This window comes from Etheostoma cragini, chromosome 20 (genome assembly GCF_013103735.1).
Source record: "Etheostoma cragini isolate CJK2018 chromosome 20, CSU_Ecrag_1.0, whole genome shotgun sequence".
Lineage (NCBI taxonomy): Eukaryota > Metazoa > Chordata > Actinopteri > Perciformes > Percidae > Etheostoma > Etheostoma cragini.
The window spans coordinates 15,859,589-15,875,251 of NC_048426.1; the positions used below are offsets into that span (position 1 = coordinate 15,859,589).

At 40.0% G+C, this 15,663-nt stretch overlaps 1 protein-coding gene across 11 annotated transcripts in view; it reads right to left on the bottom strand.

Annotated features, from left to right (window-relative positions):
* Window positions 1-1,831: 1,831 nt before the first annotated feature.
* LOC117935927 (ryanodine receptor 3-like) overlaps window positions 1,832-15,663 on the bottom strand; it is a 103,798-nt gene continuing 89,966 nt past the window's right edge. For 9 of the 11 annotated variants that reach the window (XM_034858565.1, XM_034858563.1, XM_034858562.1 and 6 more), the window contains 23 exons: window positions 15,450-15,523; window positions 14,346-14,363; window positions 13,642-13,722; window positions 13,421-13,509; window positions 13,202-13,330; window positions 12,981-13,085; window positions 11,729-11,810; window positions 10,200-11,515; window positions 9,972-10,030; window positions 9,274-9,445; window positions 9,049-9,135; window positions 8,748-8,945; window positions 8,176-8,306; window positions 8,039-8,081; window positions 7,806-7,933; window positions 7,660-7,720; window positions 7,363-7,509; window positions 5,935-6,069; window positions 5,696-5,852; window positions 5,359-5,423; window positions 4,561-4,661; window positions 3,858-3,909; window positions 1,832-2,976 (listed from right to left, as the gene is read on the bottom strand). In XM_034858565.1, coding sequence (XP_034714456.1) covers window positions 2,881-2,976; window positions 3,858-3,909; window positions 4,561-4,661; window positions 5,359-5,423; window positions 5,696-5,852; window positions 5,935-6,069; window positions 7,363-7,509; window positions 7,660-7,720; window positions 7,806-7,933; window positions 8,039-8,081; window positions 8,176-8,306; window positions 8,748-8,945; window positions 9,049-9,135; window positions 9,274-9,445; window positions 9,972-10,030; window positions 10,200-11,515; window positions 11,729-11,810; window positions 12,981-13,085; window positions 13,202-13,330; window positions 13,421-13,509; window positions 13,642-13,722; window positions 14,346-14,363; window positions 15,450-15,523 — 3,526 coding nt within the window. In that variant the 3' untranslated portion in view covers window positions 1,832-2,880. The remainder of the gene's footprint in view (window positions 2,977-3,857; window positions 3,910-4,560; window positions 4,662-5,358; window positions 5,424-5,695; window positions 5,853-5,934; window positions 6,070-7,362; window positions 7,510-7,659; window positions 7,721-7,805; window positions 7,934-8,038; window positions 8,082-8,175; window positions 8,307-8,747; window positions 8,946-9,048; window positions 9,136-9,273; window positions 9,446-9,971; window positions 10,031-10,199; window positions 11,516-11,728; window positions 11,811-12,980; window positions 13,086-13,201; window positions 13,331-13,420; window positions 13,510-13,641; window positions 13,723-14,345; window positions 14,364-15,449; window positions 15,524-15,663) is intronic. The other 2 variants (XM_034858566.1, XM_034858560.1) reach the window with 1 other exon arrangement.

The window sequence follows — 15,663 nt, forward strand, 5'->3', positions numbered from 1 at the left end:
TGTTGGAAGCAGAGTTGTCCCATTATGTCTCACTGGAACTACAGATCTTCCACCTGATCTGTCAAATTTGCATACTTGCAACTTGTGGCTATAGCCGGTAGAAAGCCGCAAAGTGGATGCAGAAGTGCCGTTCACCCTGCTACGGGTTGCTGAAACACTTTTGGAAACATTATTTTAAGTTACAAATTCTTTTTCTAGATACTCTAAATTGCCTCTCTTCCTCTTCATACTGGATTAAGCTGTTAAGGTGCCGTTTGTTGTGTGATGTTGCAAGAAAGGCTCACACTCTGACAGGATGTGTCAACGGGGAGAATATGCAGCTACTTGTCAACAGTTGGAGGTTTCTCTGCAGGTCGCCAGCGGAAGGGGACAGCACAGATTGTGACTCAAGCTGCTCTCTTTTACCTGCCGACCTGTCATTCCACCTCACACCAGGCACTGACAACCGGATATGACTTTCAGCTACTTTACATCAGCAATTGGTTATTTGCGGGAGTCATAGAGAGAGGTTAGGCATTGCAGCAAACAAGATGACACAAACATGATTGCATACTGATTGTAACACAGATAGGGGGCTAATATCTCAAAATTAGCACTCAGAGTCATTTTAAACCACAGATGTTTCCCATAACTAAATCAAAAATATTTAGAGTCATCTAAATAACAAAAAGCTGTCAGGTCTTCCACCTGAAGAGAACAGGGGCTGCAGGAAGTGTAAAATGTCCCCTGGGTTGTATTTTTCCACCTTAAACCCATGCTGCTAAGATAATTTTAACAAAAATGTCTGTTCTTCCATCATTCCAATTTTTATATTTACACATTTCAGGCTTGTTTGGTTTCTTGGAAATTGAATTGAAATTTGACCATACTTTAAAGCATGACAAGTCCAACATTTCTAAAATTTGCTGAAACACCACTAATGTGGCTATGGCATAAATTCCCTCAACATGCCATTCGAGAGATAAATTACAGGCCTAACCTCATGTTGCTCCCACCAGAGTTAACTGGAATTGAATAGGTAATATGTCATCAGTTTGATGGCTTACTTGTTACTATTTCATGTTGAGAATAGTTTCCTTATAGCTTTCAATATGTCCAATTATTGAGAATGATCATATCAGTGACTTCACATATTTTCTTCTCCATTGCCATACAGGCCACATAATGCGCTTTCTTGTTGCTTTACACAGTGCACTCAAACCATATTACGTCATTATTAGTCACAGCTCTTCAAAGACAATTAGTGATGAATGTGGCTTTTTTATCTTGCAAGTGTGCCAGGACCATAAAAACCAGTCAACATGCTGGAGCTGTTACAGGCGTAAGTTGAGGAGTTGAAGAGGCAGAACTGCTCTCAGCAGCAGGCTGCAGCACTGTGTGGTGCCTGAGGTGTGGTGACATAATGCAAGCTGACAGGTGGCACCATGGGTAAAAGGGGTAAAAGTCCCATCATGCAGCCTGCTGAGGCCCAGTCTTACCTCTCTGACCAAACCAGAAGTGCACATCTACTCACCCTGTGCTACTTACCACACTGTAATTAATAGCTGCAGGATGGTCATGATTATAATATAGCTTTTAGGTTTGGAGTGAGTCAAATGAACTTAGAACTAAAGCCATGGGCTGTTTGACACAGTAGGCATCTTTTTTTGAAAAGATTTGGATGAGCCGCAGGGGAAGAGGTGGCATTTTGCTGATTTTGGGACTGAAATGACCCACTGTCTCAAAAAATGTGTTCTGTTATGACGTCTTAAAAGTTGAAATGTACTTTTTGTGGGTGTATTTAGAAAATCAATATCAGTAAACATGTCCCAATGAATAACACAAACATGAATATTTCTTGCATTGATTCATTTTTTTATTTTTTCCCATCAAAAGAAATGCACAGATCAGCAAAGCTACTACATACAAATGGCCATACAATAGCAATTACATTTTTGTTCTTGTTTGAAGTTATCTAGTAAATTCAGATTTGTCATTTTTACACTGTGTACCTTGAACATTTGCAGTTATGCTGCATTCAGCAAGAAATCTGTCAAATCAAACCAACGCTGTTCTTCCATGTTCAAATGAAAATTTTCAGCCACAAACTACATATCTGGACAGCTACTTGTAACTGTTCCAGGGGAATTACTGTACTTACATACAATAAAGAAGAAACAAAGGTTTTGCATAGCTTCATTGTAATGTAGATACAGTACTGTAAGGCACTTCATGAAAAAATTAGGCATTTTTTTAACCTACATACAGTAATAAACCTTTTTGCCACTTTATTCTAAAACATCATCTCAATATGCAAGGTCACAACATCTGGAAAAAAAACCTGTCTTATATCACATTTTTTCATGTAAATCTACTGAAAACCTCCACTTTTCTTTTGGCATTAAGTCTCAAGTTCAATATTCTCAAAATATTGAAGTTGGGTTCTTGTGCATAATATGACTGACACATTGCCCCATAACCCCACACAACCCAGTGTTTCTCAAAAAGACAAAGAAAAATTGTGCAATGACTTGGGGTTATGTGGAGTAAAAGGCAACACGCTATCAAAGACGAGTCCCAAAATAAAATAAAACGTCTGGGCAACTTACAGGTCGTATTCTCATCGATTGGCACTGTACCGATGGTCACAAGGGTACATCTGACACGGGTAGGAGAGGTTTCTTTTTCATAGATAAAAACAAGTAATTTTGTCTTGTCTCTCCTTCAGCCAGTCTGAAGCATTGGCGGGACAGCTGTAGGGTGGTGTAGTCCAGCAGCACTATGTAGGACTACATTCTCTAGCCGCCCACTTAACATAGATAGAGGTAAAGAGAATGTATCTGCTCTATCCGATATATCCCTCTGGGGATCAATAAAGGTTTGTCTTATCTGGCCTCTTATCTATCCGAGCTGATCTTCGTACTGTTTGCGGAAGCAATCTCCAGCTGGGAAGAAATCCCAACATCGCTCCTGGTACATCTTCCACACATATGACTCCTGGAGTCAGACACACATACATGGGCATGAAAGTGTTACTCAAAATTAAGTTATTTACATTTTGGACAATGTATATGCATGCAAAAATAAGCTGAGCAATTAAATGTTCTTTTGTATTGGAACGTTATCAAATTGCAATATTTGTTATTGCAATAGCTGTGATTTTAATTATAATTTAAATAATCAACGCTTTCTGAACAAGCTGTAGGAAGTCAAAGTTTAGGTTGAGGACCAGGATTTACTGGCAATAATGCAAACTGCCACTATTGTTGACTTCATGGTAGTTGTTATCAATAATGTCAGCTGTCATTATAGCCAAATGTACGTATGTCACATTTGTTTCAAATTTACTCAAGTTGTAGTCATATAACATTTATTCTGCAATTTAATAAAATACATTGTGAATGTTGCCTTGTTATTATGCCCACTCTTTAAATGCCTGGGTCTGTCCATTTTGGTCAACAATGTTTTTTTTTTCTTTGTCTTTAAAAAGTATCTTTTAACATCAATTTCAGACAGGTAGATAGCCAATAGCTAAGTAGTTCTCAAATATAAATTACAGAAAAGTGGTTAATAGAGTTATTTGCAATGTCCCAGTTAAACTTTAAGCATCTTATTGTTTTCCTGCCAGGAATCCAGGCTTTGAAGCAGTTTAACGTGACTTACCAGCAGTTTGACATTATAAACATAAATAGCAAAATATGCAGTTGGCACTGTTGCATTTCATTAATATCATGGAGAAAGGTCAAGTTTTATCATAAATGGAAAGAAAAAAAAATGTAAGAAACAAGATGTGATTATGCTTATTTGTCTTATTATAAAAAATAAATAATCACAATGTAAATTCAACTGCAATATTGGTCAGAATATACATACTGTACCTGGCCAGTGTGCTCTGTCTCATCCTTGTTGATGAGGTACATCAGGAAAAACCTTTACAGAAAGCCAGGTTAATGAGAAGAAAAACAACAACCGTCAAACTAAAAATAGACAATTCTACATTTCAAATTATCCTAGCTAAATATCTGAGAATCAAAAAAGAAGGCTTTGCTGAGGTACCACCAAGTAACACCATCCCCGAATCACCTGTTGTTTCCTAAATCAAGTTTAAATGGCAACGGGCAGCTGTATCTCTGTGGGCATCGTAGCCCGCCAAGTCCTGATGAATACTGTATGAGAGCATGCGATCACAAACCTATTTTCCAATAAAGTTCATGTCATTAAATAGTAATGAAGCAACATAATGAGGTCGCTCTCATATCCTCCGGCCAGCTCACTGTGAGCGCAAATGGACTGAGACCTTCTATTGTCACGGGCATTACACAGAAACACTGGATGAGCAGGGAGTGCGAGGGAAAGGCAGAGACAGAAGGAAGGAAAAAACCTGAAGGAAAACTAGTGTTCTGGACCACTGGGGCTATTAGTGACTTTGGCCCTGATGCTGTGGTAGTGTGCTGAAGCCATCAATCATGTGGTTAAATTACAGAAACACATGTTGGCGAGAGACGACGATAATGATAATCACATTTGCAATAAAAAGTAAAAAAAAAGGTGATGGAAAATGCTCGAAGGCAGGATACTTACAGGTAGTTGGCCAAATTGTGCTCTTGTAAGGTGTGAGTCTCAAAGCCGTGAGGGGTTGTGTCAAAGTAGTCATTACCGATCCCACAAATGAAACATTTGGTCTGGGGACAGAAAAGATAATTAGAACACCTGCTCTCTTTTGAAAATGTTGCATTATATTTTTAAAGGAGCCTCCACTCATTTTACACATAATGATCAGTTCACTCGCCATGGTTAGTACTACTCAGCTGTTGTTTTAAGTCTTCTGAGCTTTCTAAAGTCAACGAAAATAACAATACAATAACAATGAAAGTTGTGTCACTGGGGTCATCTGCGCTAAAACTTAATTCACTCATATTAAACTAAATATTTATTTTCCCCTGTAACTGCAATCTCTCAAGGACCAAGCGTGTTCCCTGACCTTCATCTGACTGATTGTTGCTTGAAAGACTGAAGAGAGATAGATGAAGAGCTCAATAAACAAAAGTTGGCCTTTTCAACAGTGTTCAAGTTGAGCAGCTTATTTTCTGTAGAACATTCAGACTTAGTATGACATCATGACAATTTAAGAAAAAAATGTACGCATGCCGAAGACGAATCCCATTCTTCTTTTTGTCGTAATACTCTGGTGGTTTTAGGCAGTTTGCAAAACAACTTAACTTATTTCTGTAGCTCTTAACATCATACAGTAAATAATGTCATTAAATCATATTATGTTCATTCAGAGAACAAAAAACCTCAACCCACGCCTGCTTCCCCTGAACGCCTCCAGCGCTCCATAGGCTGGCAAGTACGGGTGAGAATTAAATCTACTCTCACCTCCATGTCCTCTTTGACTTGTTCCTGCTGGTCTCTCAGCTCTCCAAAGGCATCAATGATCAAACCTGCGAACAAAGAGGAATTGTGGTGAGCACATCATATAATATGTACTGTGTCTGTATAAACACAATGTTAAGATACAGTAAGGGCTTTAATGTGGATCTACTACTGATGAGGAATATTGCAAACGATAAAGATAAGTGTCTTTGCATTTGTCACTATAAAACACAATGGTCGTTCACTATGTTTTGTTGAAGTGGCGTATTTTATCTATCGTATAAAAAACAAACAAACAAACAAACAAAAATCCCTCAAAAGACACAATGCTGAAGCTCACCCTGGATGATGGCCAGGAGGATGACGATGACGAAGAAGAAGAAGGTGATGTCAAAAAGAATGCGGTAGAGCTCATAGGGGTCCCCGGCTGGGTCTTCAATTTCATCCCCAATGCCCCCTCCTGCTCTCACCCCAACATACATGTGGAATAAGTAGCACTGTGGAAACACACAGGGAGGCTCTTTGCAAGTCCGGCTGTGTTCACATTTTCTTTTTTTAATACATGTCATTGATACTTACAGTCATCATGTCATCACACTTCATATCTGGCTCATCCTCATCCTCACTCTTGTTGTAGAACTTCCTGAAGAAGTTGAAGGCCACCACAGTGTAGAGATAGACCACAACTGCCAACAGGCCCACTGTCAACACCAGCTTGAAAATAAAAAAACAAAAAACAAACAGATCACAGTCGGTAAAATGTCACTACAAACTTCCTGTCTATTTGTGTACATGGGCTAGAAACATTAGACATAGGTGCCAGCTCCCATTCGTTTTCTATAAAAAGCAGTTAAACCCTCATGAGGACCGCGGGTAGATTGCTGGCGGCAAGAGCAGAACAGGCTCCAATCGCACAAATCAGTTCAACATTTATTTATACAAATACACTCCATACAGACGCAGCTCCTACACTGATGAACCTAAAAAGCAACAACAGCGGAAGCAGCATTAAAATGTCGGCCTATGTAATTACTGCTGTGCAGTGTTATGTGCCATTTTTTTTTAAATCATCAAATAAAAAAAAAAATGAAATACTGCATTTGTATTGGCGGTGTGAGTGATCTGTCCCCGGGCACCTGAGTGTGGGACGTGTCAGGGATTCCTTGCAACCTCGCCATTTGGGTGTATTTCCACCCTTGGGAGATTGACATTAAATTTTTGCCAAAGGTCCGTTGACGTGATAATTCCCTGGAAGATCTGACAGTCAGCATTGAAAGTGAAATAAAAGGCAATTGAGCCATTTGAACTCAAATGTCAAAAGGGTTTATCTAAATTGACATTTACGCATCATCGCTCCCTTTACTTGCATCTCTCCGTTTTGCCTTAGTTCTCCCAATTATATAATGAGGGAGAGATGAAATTATTGGATGCAAAGATACAAAAATGGACACATTACATACAACTTTTACTAGATGACACATTCTTGCTCAACCGAGGATCATTTTAACTTCCATTATACATTATGACATGTTGCACGGAAGGCAACACAAGCCACTAGTGTGATACTTGCCAATCGTGTACAGAAAGTATAGAGGAACAGATATTAGAACAAATCTAATTCACAGTTTGCTAATATCTTAGCCAAAACCACTTGATAAACCTGTGGCATATCAAGGCTTGGCTGCCTACTGTTGCTTCAGAGAATATGTACTCACGTGGTAAAAAATTCTTAGAAGAAATACACAAAGCCCTACAGCTCACACAATTCTTTTCAGAGTATTTGTTTCTTTGCTGAACAAGCAGTAGAACACAGATAGAGGATCATGATTTCCTTTTGTGTTAAGATCACATTATACATTTTTTCAGGCTTAACACCCGTATTACATAAAATGCCATCAGTTTGCACATCGAGGCGTAAACAGCTGGTGGTTACAACACAACCCCAACTACAAACTCTCCAGTGACCCCTGCTGCTTGGAGGAAGACCGGCATCCTACAAGTCCTTGCCTGTTTGCCGTTATGTGTGACGGAGGAGAGGATGGTGCGAAGGGTCTTGAACCCCATGGCGATGTCCAGCAGATGAGCGGCAAAGAAGAAGTTGTTGTAGTGGCCCAGGATGGACATGGTGGTGTACCACACTAGATACAAGAATGACTGGGAGAGAAATAAAATGGGAAGTTGATCAGAATCCATCCGTCCGGTAAAAATATGATCAATCAAACCCATTCATCAAATCATTCACTCTTCCATCCATACAACCATAAAACAGAGCAATTAATCATCCCAAAGTGTACTCAAACTTACATTGTCTGTAAACACCACTCCCAATTTCCAGACATGGTACTTTGTGTCGATTGAGCTCAACCTGGCAACAAAGAAGAAAGGTTGATAAGAGGGGCTCATATTTCCTACTTCACCTCTATTCTTTCTATTTCTGTCCAATGTCTCACCATGACACTAGTGAAGCCTCCTTGACAACGGTTTCCTCTGTAGGGTTGAAATCCAAGGCACTCTTATCCATCCCCAGCAGCTCTGCTATCCTCTCAGCTCCATACAGGTCTCCGTACTTTTTGATCACCTACAAATAGCAGCAAAACAGAAATAGAAGTACACAAGTAAGTATCCCCAGATTGGGTTTATGGTTTGTGTTTGCATGAAAAAAAAAAAAAAAAATTACACCTACTTTGCGTTTGACAAATTTATCCCAGTAGTTGTTGGGGAAAGAACTGATCAAAACAGCAAACAAACAAATCTGCATTAATCCATTGTTTATAAAAGATCATGACTCAGGGTTGAATAGCTGTACTGTAGTTGTCTCACGGAGTATTGATGACCAGTCTGTCCCACTGTCCTTTGATGTCATCATCCGACGGCTGCTCTGTGATGTAAAGGCCGGCAAACTCCAACTTCCTCGCAATCTCCTTCTCACGTTTGAACACTACCAGGGGCACCTTGGACACAAAGGGAATTTCTTTGATAGTGCAGTTTAGAAAATAGCACACAGTGATTGATGTCAACATGCTGCATATTCAGTCTGTTTAGATAAGAAAGACTTTCATTGATCCCAAACTGAGAAATTTTGGTGCTACAGCAGTAAAATATCAGACACACAGCACACATACAAGAAATGATATAGTATAGAATACAAGAACAAATATAAAAAAAAAGAAAAAAAATACAAAATAAAGAATGTACATACATATATACAAGTTGGGAATAGGATGTAGTAAAACTGTTATACTGCTAGAAGCAACATGATGTCAGCAATCACATAAGCAGAGGTAAAATGCTTTGCTGAGATCTTTTTTTACAGTATATTATAAAAAATGTATCTTATAAAATGTGTTTAACAAAACATAAGTGTATTTTCTTGTCAGCTGGTGTTACTGTACCTTCAGGTAGTAGTATCCCACTACACACAGGAAAGATATGATCGTGTGTAATATAGCCAGACAGCGAAGCGTTGGCGCCATGTAACCTGTGCTCTCTTGCAGAACAAAATACTCGAGTGCAGCCTCATCTTCCTCCTCCTCCCTGGTTCTGCCTCGACCATCCCAGGGGTCTTCATCATCTGAGTAATCACCGGCCACCTGAAAGACAATAAGTTGTTTTAAAAAGATATTTACAAAAGCCCTTACAACAATGTTCAAGAAGTATACTGTATACATTATGACACCTTAAATGCAAGCTTACTTTGTAGAAGAGCAGAATGAAGTTGATGGCAAAGGCAACAAAAAGTGCCAGGAAGCGGAGGTTGTAGAAGTTTCTGGCAAGGTAATTCTGTGAAAAAAAATAAGTCCCGCATAAGTTACAAACATACTGTATATACACATACATACAGTACATGTACAACAGGCAAACGTAACCTAATCGTTCTAAACTAAATACTTTAAGACAGCTGTGAGGGAAATATCTGACCAGCATCTTGGTCTGGTAGATTTCCAAGCCAGCGAAGAAGCTGGCCATGAAGACCTCTGGCAATTCTTTCTTCTGGCCGATCCTCTTCTTCGGGAATTTTTTCTCCACTGGTGGCTCTGGAGGGCCTTCGTCTTTGGACTTGTCATGGTCCTTCTTCTCACCATCTTCTGAACTGCAACAATAATTAATTCAATTCAATTAAATTTTATTTATAGTATCAATTCATAACAAGAGTTATCTCAAGACACTATACAGATAGACCACACTCCAGAATTTACAACGACCCAACAGTTCTAGTAGTCTCCTCCAGAGCAAGCAACAGTGCGACGAATTAGTGATAATTAGTGGGAGGCAGATAGAAGGCTGCTGCCAGGTCACAGATAGACACACACATACATGTATGCATGTGAACTCTGAGGAGAACAAAACCACAGAAGCACAGTACACCCAGAGTCGACCAGATTTACATCCCACAACACATCGCATCAGGAGGTAACTTAAATCCTGTCTGACACCGTTCGTACTTGAAGCCCCTTTGCCAGGAATTTGAAACTGTTAAAATATTTAAAAATAAAAGACAGTGGTAGACAGCAAAACACGATAATACACTCAGATTTATAGATGTTATAATCACATACAAATCATATCAACTTTAATTCCACTGAGAATGAACAATAAACAACTTAAAAAAAACTTACTCTCCTTTCTCTGAATCGGATTTGTAGTCTCCATTTACGGCTCTCTTCTTTGCAGCCAACTGAAAAAAATACAATGTTTAAACCATCATTCAATTTAAACAGTTTGTTCTAATATTATGACAAATGTGTTTCAAGTTACTAATGTTTTAGGATATCCACTGCTACCAGTAAAGACATGATTTGGAAAAGAAGTTCCCTTAATCAATTGGACTTAACATGAGAACTGACCTGTGCCTTCTTCTGCTTAACAGCGCTGGCAATGGACGGAGCATCCCCCACCACCACCTCTGACACATCCCCCAAACCTGGCTCGGCCCCGTGCTTTCCCTCCTTCTTGGGCTGTATGTTCAGCAACTCAGCCATCAGGTCTGCCTCTGCTGCATCTCCCTGAGCCATCTGACCCATCTCCGCCAACGCTGACGCTTCACTTGCCTCCATCTTCTCCATCTCCAACACGTCACCGTGGATCCCAAACTGGGTGGGGTCTGGCATGTTTCCCAAAATGTCCGTCACCTTCATGTTCTTGGCCCCTTCGACGAGTCCACCACCAAACATGGTGGTCCACAAAATGTGGAAGAAACCCCAAACCAGGCTGTAGACAAAGTGGAAGAGGCCTGTGATGATCATCCAGAAGAACGAGAAGAAGCCTCGCACCATCTCCCTAACGCTCATTTTCCTGAACTTTCTGTACTGCCGCCTCATGCTCTTGAGAGTAAGCAGCTGCCGGAAGTGGCAGAGGCTTTTTTTCATGGAGATGCAGGCAATTGTAAAAGCTGAGGAAGACTCCAACATCACACTCTCCTCATCTTCCTCCTCCTGCTGCTTTTCCACCACACTGTGGTTGTCGACTTCATCTTCCTCCGGACGCTCCGCTGGGTCAGGCTCGGAAATTTGAGATGCCAGCTGCATCTCGAAGATGGTGTCCTCACAGAAGTTGACAAACAGTTCCATTTTCTCACTCTCCCCGCCTTCGTTGACGACATCAAAAATAAACTGCCGCTTTGACTCTTTCACCTGAGGCTTTTCCCACTGGGTGCGACTTGATTCACTGATCTCAAAATAGACTCTCTCGATGCGCTTGGCTCCACCCATGATCTCAATACGACCTAAATAAGGCTCAAAGTAGCTGAGTACACTTTCAGCCAGGTCAAGGAATGTTGAGAGTCGAGCATCATGAGGCATATGCTCAGAGAGATTAGTCAGCAACACAGCTACATTAAAGCCAATGTCCTTGGCGGGTTCATGAAATCTCTCCACAAACTGTTCATAGTTGAACATGTCGTTCTCATCAGCCTCGGCGCATGAGAGAAGAAACTCAATCTCAGACTGGGAATACTGTTTCTGGTTCTCCATGGACTTCTGGAAATCTTTCTTTGAGATGACACCTTTCCTCTCTGGGTCATACTCCTTGAAGCTGTCCGAGGTAGTCAGGTCCTTCAACTTGAGGAACATGTCAAAAAACTTCAGGATCATCTCCACGTTGCTGGAAGATTCCACCAAGGTGTCTACCATTTGTTTGCCAATAGTACCATTGACAACATTACCTGTGAAGTTACGGAGAAAGTGACCAAAGCAAAGTTTGTTAGTACACACAATCACTGGCAACACTCCATGCAGATTATGCAAAGCGGCTTTGCTAAATATTTGATTACATTCCAAGCAAACAAATATCTTTAATGAAAGTCATAAAAGAGACAATATCCTTGCAAACTAATGATGCTAGCACAGCTCATGTGGTGAATCATAAACAAGTAAACCTTCGAGTAGTGAGAGCATCATGACGATCATGTCCTTCTGCAGGTCCAGCAGCTCCTTCAATAATTCAATCTGACTGGAGTCCTGTAAGGAGAAGATAAAAATGGAAACCTAGTGACTCACATTACACTATCACACACTACTGATGGCCTCCCTATAAGAATACAGCCATCATGTCTAATATCCCTGAGAGATCAAGGCTGCCTCAGATTGTTGGGGACCCACAATCGCCCTGCTGGGGACTAGAAGGGCCTCCTAGGTAACATCCATCCATCACCACCAGGGTTAATGTTATTTTACTGTCTAAGAGCAGATGGCTAGGTCCGTCTGACTCAGTTAGGGTCTCTATGGAGTCTGTATTCGGCGTGCCATAAATCTGAGGCATACTTTGATGCGCTAAATTCAAAATTCAAACCCCTCCACCTGTGCTCTCCTTCATACAGGCTTCTACTGTCCTTTCTGATGACCATGCGATAAGGTTAGGCAGCTGGATTTCAGCCCATTTCTGGCTTATTGGTGGAAATAGCATGGATTTGATGGCGTAATACATCACATACTGTAGCTGAGTGGAATGACATATGTAATCATACTGCAGTAGCCTGAGGTTATCCTCAAGCCTGGAGAGACCTCTAGTGGCTACAGATATTTTAAAGGAGCCTCTGTATGACAAGGAAAAACACCATTGGTGAATGAAGTATTCAGATTTTTACAAAGAAGTAAAAGAAGCAATACTGCTAAAGAAAGGTATTCCATTAAAATTTAAAAGTTGACTTCAGTAAAATAACCACTTAAAATGGTATATGACTCAAACCCTTGGCTAAAAAATTTCCCCAATATTACTTGGAGACGTACTTGTTGCTCATAGATTAATGCAAACCCTGGTTTGATTCCAGCAGGCTTCCTCTGTTGTATGTCACCCATTTTGAATCTTTTCACAAAAATTGAATCTAGTAGTTTATACATAAGTTTATAAACTTAAATCTATAATAATGTTTACTTTTAAAATTTACTGTTGCTTTTTAATACGGTTTTAAAAGTATGTAAAACCTTAATCTGCAACTATATTGAGGGAAATAAAAATCAATTGATTGATTAATGCTAGTAGCTGTCAAATAGATTAAGTGGATTAAAGATGACTATATTTCCCTCTGAAGTGGAGTAGAAGTATGTCGTAATGTAGCGTTAAATTGAAACGTTCTTCAGTGGAGTACAAAAACATTGCAGCACCACCCCTTTGCAGAAAAAAGTACAAACCTGGGATAGTTTCATCTGCATGTTGGCAAAAACATGCAAGAAGCCCACAACTGCGTCCCACAGCCTGCTGTGAGCCAGACTTTGCTGGTTCCCGATACATGGACCCTGGAGCACACAGCATAGAGAGTGAGGAGTGATAATCACAGAGCATCAAAATCAGACGTTTGCGCTAATGATTGTAAGTATCACTTATTGTGGTGCAGTGTGTTGTGATATGGTACCTGTATATACTCAGTTAAAGAATTGAAGACCTGCTTAGCCACAGCCAGTGCTTGGGAGAAGTTCCTCTGACCTGCCTCATCTATAATATCCTTACCAGAGTAGTACCAGTAGAAATCACTGATGGATTCCTAATAGAGGAAAAAAGAAAATGATGTGGTACATTAAAGAACTTAAATGAATATAATTTGTTTCTAGATCAGTCTTCAATAATTTCATACCTGGAGTCTTAGTAGGTAGTCTACAGTACTAATGATGATGTTAACAGTAGTTGTGTTCCCTGTCTGAGTCCTCAGAAAGTTTTGAAAATCTAAAACATTTGACAAAATAAGAGGAAAGATATAATTGGTTGTTTTTGAGTAGATTCACGCCACCCAGCCAGTTGTTTAGAGACATGCAGAATCTTCTTTGATTTTGGTTAATGGAAAAAGTATCCACCTACCATTGTTGTGACCCTCACAGAGAAGCTGTAGAAACCTAAAGAGATCCTTAGTGAACTCATCATTCTGTAGAACCTTGGAACCTGAGGACAGAAAATGAGATTCACTGCCCCTTTCAGTGATAGCAAGGTCAGACACTCATCATTTTAATCTCAGTACAGGCATATGGGCTTGCATAGCTTCCACTTCCTCATAAAGCTGCTGTCTGGCTGTCAAACGGCATCAAAATATGTGCACTATATTTGAAGTTCAGAACTCACAGACAAGGTATAGTGCATCATTTTTTCCACAAAATAAAACAAGGTTTATAATAGGAATAAAACTAAGCTTTTTTACAATAAAAGCTTTGGAAGATTTTTTTTTATTACACGCTGGTTAGTCTTATCAAAATGAATAAAAAATAAAAAGTCAGGCACAAGTGGAGAGTGAAGAGATTTGAGTCATTTTGGGGCACCTGACCATGGACTGAATAATCTATTCAGATGTCATATAAGCATGCATGCGCTCCTTCAGTCCAAGGTACAAAGAAGATGGTTGTATTGCATTCGGGACAAGGTAGGCGTAAGAAGAGGAGGAGGAGGAGGAGGAGGAATGAGGGTAGAGAGGATTTGGAGGGGAATGAGGAGAGCGAGGAAGGAGTTGAACGGAGATCAATTAAGATGTCAGCATTGCATATAAATGAGTAGAATCTAAACCATGTATTTACCCCGCTCACTCACGTTGACTGCGATGAGATAAAAAACATGATCAGGAGAAAACAAACAAACAAAACAAAAGCAGACATAAGCAAAGGAGAAGACATTGATATTCAATCAGAAGAAGTGTGATAGCGCTATAGATATATCTTTACATACATTGATTGGCAACATTGACATGCGGTTACAATTAAACAAAGTCTTGAAGTGCACTAGGGAAGGTGTTTAGACTACAGGTTAGACAGTTACCGTCACTTATGCCTGAGTTCATGAGGTGAAAATGAGCTGGAATATGCATGATAGAAAAACATATCTTTATACTGTATGCAACCCATCAGATAGAATAGAGACCTCAAATTAAATGTGGATTTTCATGTAGATGTGCTTGTGACTATGTGCTTTTATATGGCAGACAAGGCCCAGACAGGACTTAGACATACAGTAGCACAGGTTATGCTGTATATTGATGATGACGTACAATATGACACACAGGAGACACACGTGACATGGAGATGGGCTTGCACAACAGCAAACTAAAGAGCAGGTGTTTCGTCAAGCTAATGCTGCGTTCTTCATCTTGCAGCCAATTACAAGCCTGACTAAAAGGGCGGTAACACCAGGATGAGACACATCATGCCACAATAAGGTGCCCTCAGCAAGATCTCTTACAGCTCGCACTGCAGTTTGGGCCACATCTGTAACACTGAGTGGCTGAAAACGTTCAGTGTTGCTGAAGAAAAAGGCCTGTCTGCTGCAGGAATAAATCTAGACATTCCACAAGCTGTTTCATTGTCGAGTTACAGAGATACTCTCAGATCCGCATTCAGCAAAAACTACAGTGTAGTACATAGATTGCTTACTTTAAGTACTGATATTCTTTCTATTCGTTTTTCTGTACAAAGATACACATTATAAAAATCGCACTTTGCCACAGATAGACTTAGTCTAAAGATTCTTACTCAGTACCACGTTAAAGGTCATAGATATATTGTGTATCTTCGTACAAAACGTGACTAAAAGTATCTTGTAACAAGGCAAATTAAATCACTCAAATAACTTGTTTGTAATCAATGACAGTTGCAGAGAAGTTTACCACGGTTAGTATCCTCACTTACTTGATCCTTCTTCAGTAACCATCCCCAGACCTTCAGCTTTATTTTGCCTTTCAAATGCATTTAAGTCCAGGACACTATAAGAGATCAAATACAAAGCCTGACTTATTGCATGACACCTTACATTCCAGATAATCAAACTGATTTATTCTGTCTTACTGAAACATGGCTGAGCCATGAAGAATATGTTAGTCTAAATGAAGGAGGGGGGGGGGGG